A 16,052-nucleotide genomic window follows, 5' to 3' on the forward strand; every position below is an offset into this window, starting at 1 on the left:
GAGGTCATCAGTCGCCTAGAACTTAAAACTAATTAAACCTAACTAACCTAAGGACACTACACACATCCATGCCCGAGGCAGGATTCGAAACTGCGACCGTAGCGGTCGCTCGTTTCCAGACTGTAGCGCCCAGAACCGCTCGGCCATTCCGGCCGTTCACACACCCAATCACCTGACCACGTTCGAAGTCCGTGAGTTCCGTGGAATTCGCTGATATGGAGTACCTGGCAGTTGGTGGCAGCACAGTGCATCGAATATGAAAAAATGCATGTTTTTGGGGGTGTGCGGATACTTTTGATCACACAGTGTATCTTTATATGTATGGATTTCTGTGCGATGCATAAGCGTAAAGAAAAAAGTGTGAGAACGCAAATTGCGCACTCGCTCATTTCCACATTTTTGTATCCACATCAGTTCACATAATTTTTAGTTTATGATTTTTGATTTATTACTGTCCAACATTAGACAGTTTCCAAATTGATCTTCTTTACACTTACAGTTGTGTAATGTTTCTACTAAATTACTTCTTTTTTCGTACAAAACTGTCAATTTTATTTCAGTCTGCAGACCGCAATTTTCTTTTGTTTATTTTTTTTTTCAAGTCCGTTCAGTCGAGCCCATCTTCTGATCATATGTTGTACTCACAGGGCGACCTCTCGTAAGCAGTTATCAGTTCACTGCCAATTTCTTTGGTTTCTTTGTGAGCATATGATGGTGAACTGACGGTTCCTGACGGCAGCTTACTCTGTAACTATAACATATGCTCTGAAGATAGGCCACATTGTTCGAAACCGGTAATGTGGAAACGAAGAAAAGCGATGTGCAGACTTAGAAGTGAGTCAGTATTGTGTAAATAATGGTCATGGATACTCTAGTGAGAAACGTCCAGTTCTGATGCATTTTTCTTTTGCCGAAAAAAATATCTGTCGTATTATAATCGGCACGAGCTCAACAATTTCGAGTAAATTTTAATCGTGACATACTTCAATGTTTATTGTCCCGTATCCTCCATTAGCAATTACTACATTGCTATCTTCGACATTCCTAAGTCAGCGTTTACTGACCCGTGTGTTAGCAGCCATTTCCATCTCTAACTTTGGCTTAGAAAAGAATACAACTCACGTTAAATTACTGTTGTGAACCTTGTATATTGCTTTCGCTAACCTGAAGTTTTCTGTGAGTCCACTTATGCATCTAAAGATGCAAGATATCCGATTTAACGTACTCACTCGTTTTGTCGCACACGTTTTTCGTGCGAAACCACAGAACAATTAAACACCTTCTACTCGCCAAATCGATAACCACTATACAGTACTGTGATATCAAGAGAGGGAGATCCTGTAGAACTTTAAAGCCTGTGATGTTCTACGGCGGACTGCTGACAAAGACATCTGTTGCGAAAATACACTCCTGGAAATGGAAAAAAGAACACATTGACACCGGTGTGTCAGACCCACCATACTTGCTCCGGACACTGCGAGAGGGCTATACAAGCAATGATCACACGCACGGCACAGCGGACACACCAGGAACCGCGGTGTTGGCCGTCGAATGGCGCTAGCTGCGCAGCATTTGTGCACCGCCGCCGTCAGTGTCAGCCAGTTTGCCGTGGCATACGGAGCTCCATCGCAGTCTTTAACACTGGTAGCATGCCGCGACAGCGTGGACGTAAACCGTATGTGCAGTTGACGGACTTTGAGCGAGGGCGTATAGTGGGCATGCGGGAGGCCGGGTGGACGTACCGCCGAATTGCTCAACACGTGGGGCGTGAGGTCTCCACAGTACATCGATGTTGTCGCCAGTGGTCGGCGGAAGGTGCACGTGCCCGTCGACCTGGGACCGGAACATAGCGACGCACGGATGCACGCCAAGACCGTAGGATCCTACGCAGTGCCGTAGGGGACCGCACCACCACTTCCCAGCAAATTAGGGACACTGTTGCTCCTGGGGTATCGGCGAGGACCATTCGCAACCGTCTCCATGAAGCTGGGCTACGGTCCCGCACACCGTTAGGCCGTCTTCCGCTCACGCCCCAACATCGTGCAGCCCGCCTCCAGTGGTGTCGCGACAGGCGTGAATGGAGGGACGAATGGAGACGTGTCGTCTTCAGCGATGAGAGTCGCTTCTGCCTTGGTGCCAATGATGGTCGTATGCGTGTTTGGCGCCGTGCAGGTGAGCGCCACAATCAGGACTGCATACGACCGAGGCACACAAGGCCAACACCCGGCATCATGGTGTGGGGAGCGATCTTTTACACTGGCCGTACACCTCTGGTGATCGTCGAGGGAACACTGAATAATGCACGGTACATCCAAACCGTCATCGAACCCATCGTTCTACCATTCCTAGACCGGCAAGGGAACTTGCTGTTCCAACAGGACAATGCACGTCCGCATGTATCCCGTGCCACCCAACGTGCTCTAGAAGGTGTAAGTCAACTACCCTGGCCAGCAAAATCTCCGGATCTGTCCCCCATTGAGCATGTTTGGGACTGGATGAAGCGTCGTCTCACGCGGTCTGCACGTCCAGCACGAACGCTGGTCCAACTGAGGCGCCAGGTGGAAATGGCATGGCAAGCCGTTCCACAGGACTACATCCAGCATCTCTACGATCGTCTCCATGGGAGAATAGCAGCCTGCATTGCTACGAAAGATGGATATACACTGTACTAGTGCCGACATTGTGCGTGCTCTGTTGCCTGTGTCTATGTGCCTGTGGTTCTGTCAGTGTGATCATGTGATGTATCTGACCCCAGGAATGTGTCAATAAAGTTTCCTCTTCGTGGGACAGTGAATTCACCGTGTTCTTATTTCAATTTCCAGGAGTGTATGTTTACATGTAACTGTTATTAATGTCGGGTCAGGCAGTGGAATAAATTATTATCATGATTTGATTACACACGACATTTTAGCGTGAAGACAAAGTGGAGTTTAAAATAATTACAGAATGTTGAATTATGTAGACTTTGTTCTGAATTTATACCGCGTGAAGCTTACCGCAATACCATTGGTACAGATTGGAATGTACTCTACACGCACGCAGAAGACAGTTTCATCTGCATATTGCTGCTGCCTACAGCAGTATCGACCTGCATAACTCTCAGAACTAGAAATTCAGAAGCGAACGTAGCTATTGCATTATTGATCGACTCGGACCTGGCCATTGCGGCGTCTGCAGTCAGGTGTTCGTCAAAGGCTGGACAATACCTCGACACGGTACTTGAAGGGTAGCAATCTTCAACTGTTCTAACTAGATTTGTTCGTTTACTTAGGTGCGATCAGTATCAGGACAGTGTAACGTAAACATTTCAGAAGTACAGGCGTTCTTGTATCAATACACAGACCGTTGGGAGCCCACAATCTGTCCCCCAAAGAACAATAAATATCCTCAGCACCTTCTGTCTGATTAAACTTGTTACCATGAATTGCGAGGATGCACAGAGCTTTGTTGCAAGTTTACCGACTGATGAGATGATCATAACACAATTATTGCGAACTACTTCGCAGAGTGACACATTCATTCAGTAATATGTTCTTCCAAAGCAATGTACGCTTGACTCCACTTTTATGAATGTTTACTCTAGTCCCTATGGAACAGGACACGTTACTGAGACACTATAATAAAAAAAGATTTTGTGAAAATCGTGTAGCCTGCACATTAGCAAGACCTTTATCTCATAGAGAATTCTTGAGATGCTTTCAAGAAACTTATTGCAAAAAAGATTCCACTACATTGTCGCTTAACGATGAGCAAACAGCATAAATGACTAATGTTACATACAGCTACAGAACTGATCGGTAAAATTGTGGAGGACAGATCACGTGTCGCCTTCGACAGTGGCAACACTCATTGCTGAATTGTTAGCGGATCCGGAGACATAACAGCTCTCCACATAGTACGTATTGCTCCAAATGCAGGGGTGGGGGTTGGGGGGTTGCTTCTATCTGCGATGCTCAACTGCTGTCATAAATGTTAGTGTTGCCTCTTAGTCTCCCAGTTCAAAGATTAATTAAATCCTAAAATCACATGTTTGTGCATTTCATCTAAGAAATAGGGAAGCTAAAAGAAAACTGAACATCACTTGGGGAGGGGAACAACTATTCCACTGTGTCGCTCCCAAATACCTTCGAGTTAAGAGTACTGTTCCATTACTTTTAAAGACAGCTACAAAGAAATAAAACTCAAAGTATCCGCACGAAAAACCATCATGCACAAATTTACTGGCACCAGCTGGAGCACTCAAATCAAACTTGCTTGGCACATCTGCCCTAGTACTATGTCTCCCCGCAGCAGAATAATCGGCACCATCTTGGCAAAATTCTGTACGTGAAAATCAGATTTGTGCAGTTTTGAACGGTACTGGACGCATTGTGACAGTCTACCTACGACCAACTCCTGTCAGTAAGCCGTACCAAATTATGAGTGCAGCACCAAGTATTTGCAGGAAAGCAGCTCCAAAGTGGAGAAGAAGAAACAGGAAACTGATCCTAGGCATCCCTTGTTTGGATACGGGTCTCAGTGACCAAGACTCAGTTCAAGGGATAGCTTTACGCAAAAAACTAGAACAGTTCCTTCATATTCCTGAACTTGCCGAGTGGAACTTTGTCGAGATTCCCTGCCTCAGGCACGGGGAACGAATGTCAAAGACGAACCAGCGATTAGCCCACACTTGGCTCTGAGCACTATGGGACTCAACATCTGAGGTAATTAGTCCCCTAGAACTTAGTACTAGTTAAACCTATTAAACCTAACTAACCTAAGGACATCACACACATCCATGCCCGAGTCAGGATTCGAACCTGCGAGCGTAGCGGTCTCGCGGTTCCAGACTGCAGCGCCTAGAACCGCACGGCCACTTCCGCCGGCTAGCCCACACTTGCCTTAGGTGAAGCTGAGAAGACTGAACTGGGGTCTCGTGATGTAAAGCCAACATCAGAGGAGTGGGTGACCTGCAGGACCAACATCGTCTGCTTGTGTCCAGAACCAGTCGGTTACGTTTACTACCAGTGGTTTTGTCGCAGCTAACAGCAGCCAGAATCGCTGAATACTGTGCTCTCTATAGAATATGAAAAGAATTATCTTGTCAGTTGCTTTTTTCTTTAAGTTCCTGTCTGTATTTTATTGAAGTTTGCCTGAAACTGACTGCTTGTATATCATTCATCTGTTTGTATGTTGAAACTTCCTGGCAGATTAAAACGGACCGAGACTCGAATTCGGGACTTTTGCCTTTCGCGGGCAAGTGCTCTATCATCTGAGCGACCCAAGCACGACTCATGCCTCATCCTCACAGCTTTACTTCTGCCAGTATCTCGTCTCCTACCTTCCAAACTTCACAGAAGTTATCCTGCGAACGTTGCAGAACTAGCACTCCTGGAAGAAAAGATATTGTGGAGTCATGGCTTAGCCACAGCCTGGGGGATGTTTCCAGAACGAGATTTTCACTCTGCAGCGGAGTGTGCGCTGATATGAAACTTCCTGGCAGATTAACACTGTGTGCCGGACCGAGACCAGAACTCGGGACCGTTGCCTTTCGCGGGCAAGTGCTCTACCATCTGAGCTACCCAAGCACGACTCACACCCTATCCTCACAGCTTTACTTCTGCCAGTATCTCATCTCCTACGGCCGGCCGAAGTGGCCGAGCGGTTCTAGGCGCTTCAGTCTGGAACTGCGCGACCGCTACGGTCGCAGGTTCGAATCCTGCTGGGCATGGATGTGTGTGATGCCCTTAGGTTAGTTAGGTTTAAGTAGTTCTAAATTCTAGGGGACTGACGACCTAAGATGTTAAGTCCCATAGGGCTCAGAGCAATTTGAACCATTTTTCGTCTTCTAACTTGCAAACTTCACAGAAGCTCCCCTGCGAACCTTGCAGAACTAGCACTCCTGGAAGAAAGGATATTGTGGAGACATGGCTTAGCCACAGCCTGGGGGATGTTTCCAGAATGAGATTTTCACTCCGCAGCGGAGTGTGCGCTGTGACTGTGGCTAAGCCATGTCTCCACAATAACCTTTCTTCCAGGAGTGCTAGTTCTGCAAGGTTCGCAGGAGAGCTTGTGTGAAGTTTGGAACGTAGGAGACGGGCTGAAGTAAAGCTGTGAGGACAGGGCGTGAGTCGTTCTTGGGTAGCTCGGACGGTAGAGCACTTGCCCCCGAAAGGCAAAGGTCCCGAGTTCGAGTCTCAGTCCGGCACACAGTTTTGATCTGCCATGAAGTTTCATATCAGTGCACACTCCGCTGCAGAGTGAAATTCTCATTCTGTTTGTATGTTATTAATACTGTACCAGCGTTGTAACAATTTCATGTACTCGACACGAAAATAAAATAAATGAATAAACTAAGTGCAACACATTACATGGTAGTTAATTGCATCTGGGAAGCAAACTGTCCGGCCCGTACCCGTACGACATGTGCTCCCGCAGCGGCGAGCCCTTGGGGACGGCAAGATAGGTCATGCCGTGGGGCACCAGGATGATCTCTGAGAGCGCGCATTTCCCGCGTTCGCTGAACGTGCGCAGGATGAGCGGGTACATCGTTACCGCCTCCGCCTGGAATGCGAAGAGCGACGTGCGCATCCGCTCCACGCCCACATCGATCGGGTAGTAGGCTGGCCGTTTCGCTGTCGGCGGGAACACCTTGCGTACGAACAGCTCGCGCACAACTGGATCTGTAGATTTCTGAAAATTTTACAAAAAGAAATAAAACATCCAAAATCAACGCTATAAGTTACCACATCAATGCAACACACTACTTTCCACTAGAAATACAGAACATTTATGGAACACAACTATACAGGGTGGTCAGAAACAGTCTGAGAAGTTTGAAAGAGTGCTGCAGATAGTGTTGAGAAATAATTGCTTCCGAGATAACTAGTGTTGAAGTTAACGTCAAGCAGTTGCGAGCACAAATTCAAGTGACCCGCCAGATACAATTAGCATCAGTTGATCTCATAGTGTAGATGATAGAGTACGAGAGTGCTCGGCCTTTGGTTCTGGCTCGATCCTTGCTACTGTCCCATGTCAAATTTTTGTATTGCTGTCTTGTTCGGTTTTAGGAAACCAAACGAAGAACACTTCTGGCGGCAGCGTCTCTAGCGCAACGGCCTCATTAGCTAACTTCAATGCTAATTAACTCAGAAACTGCACAACGTATCGAATTTTTTCTTAACATTATTTCTCGGTGCATCCTACCCTGCAACAGCTTTAGAAGCTTTTCAAACTGCTTCTGACCACCTTGTGCACCCTATGGTCCACCTAAACTGGTTTCTGGCGCTAACGTGGGACAGGTTCTAGGCTAATCACGTATCAGCCGTCAAAGCGAACTCAAGCCTGGGACAGGAGGAACCACAGTCCTGCTTAGAACCGAGGCACAGGATGGGGGATAGTAACAGCGTACACTCCAGCATTCTACAAGTGGAACGCTGTTATAGGCTGCTCGTCTATATGCGAGTGCCCTGCATAGCACAATGACTAAACATTGTTCTTGACAGTACTACTCGCCACCGTCAGAGTAACTCACAGACTAACTTTCATGAACCGACGTTTCGTTGGAACTAACGACTGGCCCCTTTGATTTTAATGCTTCGTTTTTTGCTAAGGATCGGTACGAATGGGTTAGTATGCGCTAGCTAATATGTTCTAGACAGACATGCATAAAAATGGAATTTTTCCGGAGTTCATACATCGTGTTCTATTAGTGATAGGAAGGTAGGGTAAATTGTTTTGGTTAGCCCTTGGGCAACTGGCCATTTGTATACGCAACAGAAGGAGCATCTTACTGTAACTATCCTACAGTAGGGGTCGAAGTTTGAGTATTACATACTTCCTCCACCTTACGCAGATGGAGCAAATCGGATGGCTCTTTTTGCATTAGATGTGGTTCACGGTGCACCCTAAGAGGTTTATGGAGCCACCATTTAGTTCATGGGTGGTTCCTGAGAAAACATGAAAAACATGATGTTTGGATACCAAAACCGAGCCACTGATTCCAAGACGACAATGCAGATGTCTGAGATTCGAAGTTATCCTACTTGTACACGTAAAATACTCACGTGAAATCCGGTGCGCCCCGAAAATGTAGTTTATAAATTGATCTAGCACGCGGAAGTATGCCGTAAAGTGTCTCCATTATCATCAGAAGGATTCTGGGAACCCCATGTTGTTGTAGTACTGAAGCACACGCAACATTTTTGTGCACATAAAGTCCGCCCAGAGGTGTAAAAGTCTATAGTTTTGCGTTATTTTAATTTCATATAAGTAAGCTATCAAAATTTAACTGACCCATAAAATTCTTTTCGAGTGAGTGAGGTTCCCTGCTCTAGCAAAGAAAAGGGAACCAACAGAAAAATGCTGCTACCGGAGTACAGAAAAGGCGAATATGTTCCTGTTTATTAAATACTGACTGAAAAGTGCTCAAGTGCCTCATTCTACCTTCCTCAGCACCTTTAAAATTTTTCTATGCGAACATATTCGCACTTTTTTATACCGATAGAGGAGAGAGTGGCAGTGGGAAAGAGAAGGAAAAGTGATAAATACTGGTAGATTGTAGACAGTGGTTGTGGTAGATAAAGAGAGAAGGACATAATGGCATTGTGAGATAACGAGGGACACAGTGGCAGTGAAACTTAGTTAACACTGACAAAACAGCGCTAGGAAAGAGTGAAAGAGACAGTGCCAGTGGGAGAGGAATAAAGAGAAGGAGAAAGTGAAAGTTGGTGGGAGCCAGTGATAATGAGAGATAGAGTCTGTGATAATGACAACGAGGAAGAGAGAGATAGTCACAGTGAGACGAGGCGGTAACAGTGGGAAGGTATGAATGACATAGAAGTAGTAAGAGAGGGCAACAGGGAGACAGTGAAAGTGAGAGGAGACAACAGAAAAGAGACTGTGGTTGTGAGAGTTACAGAGACACAAAAAGATAACAACAATGTGTTGGGCTGAACGAGAAAAAGAATGGGCAAGTAGGACTGGACGGAATAGTGGGTATGGGCGAGGTTCAGTTACAGGAGCTTGTGTGAGTGAGAGGTGCGTTGCATTTCAAAAGAGAGCCAGTACCATCGCATCTCATATTTTTTGGGAAAATATTTAAAGGTACTGACGAATATATTGAACTGGTACGCCTCTTTTCACTCAGAGTCTTTTAATAAACATGAGCTTGTCCACCTCTTTGTGTCCTATAGCCGTATTTTGCCACTGGTATAGTGTAGTAAGCATTTTTTTAAAACTATGTGGTAGCGTTAGTACACACAGCGACGCATATATTCTGGCACCTTTTGAAACTAAGTGTCGTAGAACAATTTTTGCGACATTGCTTTATAACCTTGAGATCCAGTTCACTGCGAAAAAACCTTTGAAGTTTTCGCGAAGTTGATGCTTCGTCATTAAAAATGAGCTTCTCATTTGTGCTTGCTATATGTCTTGTTCTTGAAAGCCACTTTGAATGCTTGAGGATTCTCATTGTTAATTAATTCCTGTTCCTAGCTATGATCAGGTTTCTATACACGTATTTTGAGCACTAGCGTGCCCAGCACTTAACAGTGGGGACGCAGACATAAATAGAAAACGTGACGTTACAGACAGAAGCGTACAGCTTAAGCACGGGACTTCTTTATGACTTGTACCTTTTACTGACAACAAATATCACTCTTCGAATTGGTGTTATTAATAAGAGGTTTAATTCCCCCGCAGATGGATAGAATATTGTATGGCATCGTAATTTAAAGATTTACAGTGTTCAAAGGTCTCTGTTCGATTCCTTTCATGTTAACTTCTTAAATCTGTTGTCATTTACGGCATAAATTCCGCTTCTAATTTTACTGTGGTGTTTCTGACTATCTGAGAGGAGGCTGAGCAGTGGAACGTGTTACTTTTACACATAATCAAGAACGATCTGTCACACTACTACACTTTAAAACACAGTTTATATGTAATTCATGTCACACAGTCTCATACGGAACCTACATCCGCTTTCTTTTATAAACTGTATATGATAAGATACTGTCATCCCCCTTCCCGTCTGTGTGAAAGGATGCATGAGCAAATGTATTTCTAGTTGCATGCTTGATGGCAGCAGACAAGCCTGTCTGCTAGAGGACAGTAGGACCAACGTTGGAACAGGTAGCTACGCTTTCTAAAAGCAGAGAGGTTTCTATTCTTAGTATGGTCCTGTCCGTCCCTTGTCATGTTGGTATAGGAAGCTGCCTCTCTGGTCACTTCCGTTTGTATCTGTTAAGCACCCTCGGTAGGGGCCCAGGCCAGTCTGTGCACAGTGAGCGTCTGAACTGAAGTTGTAAGATCTCGGGCTAAGCGCGTCTCTGCTAAGTCCGCAGGACAATGGATTTGTCAAGTTCAGCCTAACTGAAAATTTAATCACCTTTATTTCAGGTTTAGATATAAAATATCTAATGTTATCTCAAATTGCAACGTAGTGTACTTCGAGTGTGAAGTTCAGAATGTCTTCCAGTAGTTGCTTTGTCACTACTTTGTGAGTAAAGTGGAACCACGTGTGAATGATCCGTAACTCTAAGATCATCAATCTTAAATGCGAATGTCCGTGAGATTATAACGTCTCGTCTTGACAATATTTTTCAATATAGCAACTTTTCTTTATTTTGTGAGACCAGTACCACGTGCTTATACAATTGTTTGACCCATCAGGTTAATAGTAAGACGATTGTAACCAGTTCGAGGTTTTTCTTTTGTAATTTGTGTTTCGATGTAATTTATTTTAATTATCAAAATTATTGTGGAGTTACACTCTTTGTGTAAACCAAGTTGACCACGTGAAGCATGTAGTGTAACCATCAAAGTAGCCCTCGGCCATTCTTTTCGGGAAGATTTCACAGAGAGTTAGTATGAATTTAGTATACCAGTGTGTAGTAATTTCATGACGGACAGGATTGCACTACGAATGTAACTTCTGTAGGTGAAAATTGAATCGGTTGGTTGTCGTTAATTTCCTCTTGTATATGTTTCAACGTTCTTCCTGTGTTATTTTATGAATGCAGTGTGGTAGGCAGTCTCCCAATCTTGGCTCCATATTTGAGGTGTTCCGTAAGATTACAAACTCACATTTTCACAATCCTAAATAAGGCACCAGTTTAGTTATGAATCAAGTTTAATACGCTGAAATTTTAACGGAACAACAATCAATGTTAAAATAAATGTTGAAATATAAACTGATTTATTTCGTTTTATTTAAATTGTCTTTTCATAAATATATCACCGGTTATCGTAAGATGACTACTAAAAGATTATAATTAATATTAGTCTGGTTGGGAATTTGGTAAGCTAGACTGGATACCTGGTGAAACAGTTGCTCAGTAATGCAACGTTAACTTCCCCAGATAGCTCACAGCTCTCAGCCCGCTTTTATTGTCTTGAATATGAGCACTGCTTTCAGAACAAATTAATGCATCAGCAATACAGTGTAAATGAATAAACCTTTTGCTGAGCTCAGTTGTAATTATGGGCTAACATATGACAAACCAGGCTGCCTTTACTCGTGATGACTACCAATATACAGAATGGTTATAAGTAAAGTGCAGCTACACAGGAAGGTCCAGTATGAGCAGTAATTATCATATGACAGCGAAACTTGGTATATATCCTAATGCATTAATGCGGAACCTATTTAACTGAAAAAAATTGGTTCCAATTTTGGTCACCTGGCGCAAATCTGGCGCTGTACACCATTTCGTCGACCTCTCCAGAGCTCATATTGAACAACTAGTCAATGCCTTTATCACTAGTTTAACCTCTTCTGCCCAAGTCCAGTTTCCTGATCTATTATATATGGAAACACTTTTATGCGTCTTTCGTGCATTCACAGCGCCAGATTTGCACCTAGTGGCCAAAATCGGAACTAATTTTTTTCCCAGTGTAAAGCTGTTCCGCATTAACGCATTAGAATATCTATCAAGTTTGCTGCGATACGACAATTTCAACTTCGTATGAGGACTATTGAAGTAAGAAAAGAAGTAATTCACTGATTAACCTAAACGCCCATGACTTTGGACACAAAAAAGCGGCGCAGGAGAGGCGGGACGATAAATGGGACAGTGCGGGGAAGAAATACGTTCACAAACCAGTTCATATGAAAAATAAAATTAGAAGCATCATTCTTCACTTCGACTATTAACAACATGTTTATAACAAGCCCACCAGAGAGAGCATGTCTCCATTCCATCGGTGGCCATGAGTTTGCAATTATACGTCAAGTCTTTGAAATCCGATTTTGAGAAAAGAGAGTAAATGATATTGTACAGGCATATCGCTACTCGTTCGGCATGGAATGCCACGTATTATTCGCCAACTCGACAGTTTAGGTGCTAATTTTCGAAACACAAACACATGTGTCTTTGACTACAGGCATTCTACAACACATGTAGAGAGGGTAACTGCGGTAGCAAAATTAACACTTTCTTGTGGTTGAGAGCAAGTGGACAGGAAACAATTAGTGAATCAACTTTAGAGCAAAAACGAGTCTGATGGACTCGTGATGACACGTAGTAACCATAAGTGAACGTTCAAAAGTCTCTATTAAAAATTGTGAGTGAACGTGTTGAAGGCACATGCAACTGAAATTTTCTTGTGATTCAACACTACGTGCGAAGTGAGTGAACGTGCTGAAGGCATATGCAACTGAAATTTTCTGGTGATTCAACACTAAGTGCGAAGTCGTTGAACAATGATCCAAGTCTTTAACATGACAACTCTAACCATACAGAGGTAAAGGGAGCTAACTATACGAAGTATTACAGCAAGATATAATATTATCATTGGCCTGGTATTTGAACAGCCAGAACTAAAGCAAGTGCAAACATAGGCTGTGTGTCACTTCCGAACACTAGAGCACTTGCCCGCAAATGGCAAAGCTTCCGAGTTCTATTCTCGGTCTGGAACACAGTTTTATTCTGCCAGGACGTTTCAGACACAAAGATGACTATATCGCCTGTTCAGATGACTCTCATTAGAAATTAACGTGGAATAAAACTTAAACTAACCCGTGAGACTCACAGTGAATTCAGTCTGGGGATAAATTTAGATAATCATGACCACACCGTTCTCCTAGTTATCGTAGCTACAGTTCGGATCAGAATAAAGCGCCCTCGCGGAGCTTTCATTTTTCACACTCGTGCACTATTACAAAAGACATAATGAATTCTACCTAACATTATTCAGCTGAAAAGAAAACGTTTAGTATTATGATCGCTGAAAACCGAGACATCCTGATATCTGTATCCGGAAATATACAGAGTGTTCAAAAAAACTCAACCGTTCATACTCACCGCTGCGGCCCAACTGTGACCACACGCGGCCTTGCCAGAGTGCTTGGGGAGCCCAATGTGGTGGGGGTTAGCAAAGAGGCTCGTGCGAGCCTCTGGCCAACATAACGGTCCGAACACGAAAACTCTCGTTAGTGTGACCTATGGATGTAGACAAACCTCTCTGCTTTCTTCTATCAGCATATCAAATTGACATAACTACCATATTATGCTACAAGCTACGGTTACCTACGAAACTTTCATATTAAATCTCATCATGCAACCATGCACCCATTGCTTTCATACACAGAAGCGGCAAAGAAACATGTATTCTTACTAGATGGACATAAAAGCTCCTCTCTCTTCCAAAGACATGTCACCTTCGTTTACAGGCATCTTGTGGCATCAGCTGCAGGTAATCCATACTGTAAGAGACTTTCTGTATGAAACGGTTCTAATTAACTTGTTTCATTAAATTGTTTATAGTACCGCAGAAATTACGACGAAATAACGCCTTTGTCCATATCATCAATGGGATACATACAATGTGTACTTTGCGTCTTCTTCTTTAGTGTAGATACTTGGATCACATACTCCATTCAGAATCGGTCCCTTCTTTGTAATTTGAACATCATAGACTTTAAAAATTTGTTTGCACGTTCCGTCACCCTTCTAATCAGAACTATTACTCCCTTCTCCGTCTCATTAATACATTTATTGACGTTAATAGCAAACCATCTGGGCTTCCCTGAAACACATGTTCGTTTATCACATTTCGTGCTTCCACTGCAAGCTAGCAATGGGGACTACTTTCAACTACACGTAGTCAAGTGACCGAATTAGTTTCCGACACGGCAGGGTTTACGGTCTCTTTGCCGAATAATGTATATGTTGCACAACTTTCAACGCATTTCCCTTTTTAGTGCAGTTTGTAACAATTCTACATAAGCTGGTATTACCTTAATAGAAGAACACCTTATTTTTTGTCCCTCTGTGTTGAGACCGTCATGAACAACGAATTTATTCGACTGTTATGTGGTACAAAGGACTAAGATTACTTGGCCTGTGTCGAACTCCAGTGGCAGTTTGGAGAGGTCTGTCTTCTGACTGGAAGAAAATGCTTAGGAAGTGCAAACAAGAGCCTTCTATTGACTGATTTCAATTGGGTACTACAGATCTTCAACTCGACGGGACCCCCAAAAGCTAAGATGGTTTAAGGATTTCTAGTCGACGGAGTCCTGGAGTAGACTGAAAGCATTAGCAGTGTGACGATAGCTGAGTCAAGAATCTGCAAATTAGAGAGTAAGTCCATGAGGAAGAGATGTGCTGGACGAAGACCGGCGTCTGAACAACCCTTCACGGAGGATGTCAGTCTGGCAAAAGACGAAGACACCGAATTCTCCTTAACCATTAAATCCATGGTGTGTTACATGTCGCACTATTTGACAGTTACAAAAAATGGTTCAAATTACTCTGAGCACTATGGGACTTAACATCTCAGGTCATCAGTCCCCTAGAACTTAGAACTACTTAAACTTAACTAACCTAAGGACAACACACACATCCATGCCCGAGGCAGGATTCGGACCTGCGACCGTAGCGGTCGCGCGGTTCCACACTGAACGCCGGCCGGAATGGCCGTCCGGTTCTAGTCCCTACAGTCTGGAACCGAGCGACCGCTACGGTCACAGCTTCGAATCCTGCCTCGGGCATGGATGTGAGTGATGTCCTTAGGTTAGTTAGGTTTAATTAGTTCTAAGTTCTAGGCGACTGATGACCTCAGAAGTTAAGTCGCATAGTGCTCAGAGCCATTTGTGAACCAGACTGAAGCGCCTAGAAACGGCCGGCTGACAGTTACAGATTCGGCGATCGATGCTAGTCATAAATACCTCAGTTTCAGTAGAATGTGGGAAAACATATTGTCTCGGAATTGACAGCAATCTGAAATTTTATTGTATGTGACCATGGACTTATATGAACAGTACTTCTGGATTCAGCATCAGTCTAATGACTCCCACATTAATCAGCCACGTCGAGAACGAGGTTAAAACATTGGACTGGTGTTCGAGAGAAGCTGTCTTAAAATCTCCGTCTGGGTGTCCCGATATGTGTTTTCTTAAACAGCTTAAAATTTATATAAATTGTAATAGGTTCCAGCGTCTACTCCACTATGTTTCGCAGTTTAGTACACAACAAACTGACTGTAATGACTCTTATAACATGAAAATGGTTTTGCACCGCTAAACATTGAGAAGTAGTCCAACACTATTGTCCTTTTTAATACACGGACCTAGGCTTCTACGACGTACTGCTAGACTATAGTATTTATTTATTGCGTATTTAGCCTGACCATATTGTGGTCTTAAGGTCCTCTCTTACAGCTGCTCAGGAACAACACGTACCTAAGATATTACAAAAACATTCTCAGAAGCAATGATAATAAATCCGATGTTTTGTCCAAAGTGCCACCGTGTACTTCAACACGGTGCAGTGCAAGTTGATTCATTGCTGCGGTACTTTTGAGTTCCTTATAAGAACAGCGTGAAGGTCGGATTGTTTATTTTTGTCCATTCCGTATTTAATTCCGTCGATAGATTCGATATCAATAGATGCTTTTTTTCTCTGTATAGTATGAGAAGAATTTCAGTTGCAAAACTCGGATGCTAGAGGAAATTAGTTAGTGTTGCTTTCTTGTACAACTTTTCTTTATGGTTAGCATTTTAAATACTAGATCTGCTTCAGAAATTGAGTATTATTTTGTTTTCCAGTAAAAGAAAAAGAAAGGCTCGAAGG

At 43.5% G+C, this 16,052-nt stretch overlaps 1 protein-coding gene across 1 annotated transcript in view; it reads right to left on the bottom strand.

The window, feature by feature from the left end:
- The window catches only part of LOC126298233 (uncharacterized), a 182,288-nt gene that overhangs the window by 35,314 nt on the left and 130,922 nt on the right, over positions 1–16,052 (bottom strand). The window contains exon 4 of the mRNA XM_049989539.1: positions 6,395–6,672. Coding sequence (XP_049845496.1) covers positions 6,395–6,672 — 278 coding nt within the window. The remainder of the gene's footprint in view (positions 1–6,394; positions 6,673–16,052) is intronic.

Source organism: Schistocerca gregaria, chromosome X (genome assembly GCF_023897955.1).
Source record: "Schistocerca gregaria isolate iqSchGreg1 chromosome X, iqSchGreg1.2, whole genome shotgun sequence".
Lineage (NCBI taxonomy): Eukaryota > Metazoa > Arthropoda > Insecta > Orthoptera > Acrididae > Schistocerca > Schistocerca gregaria.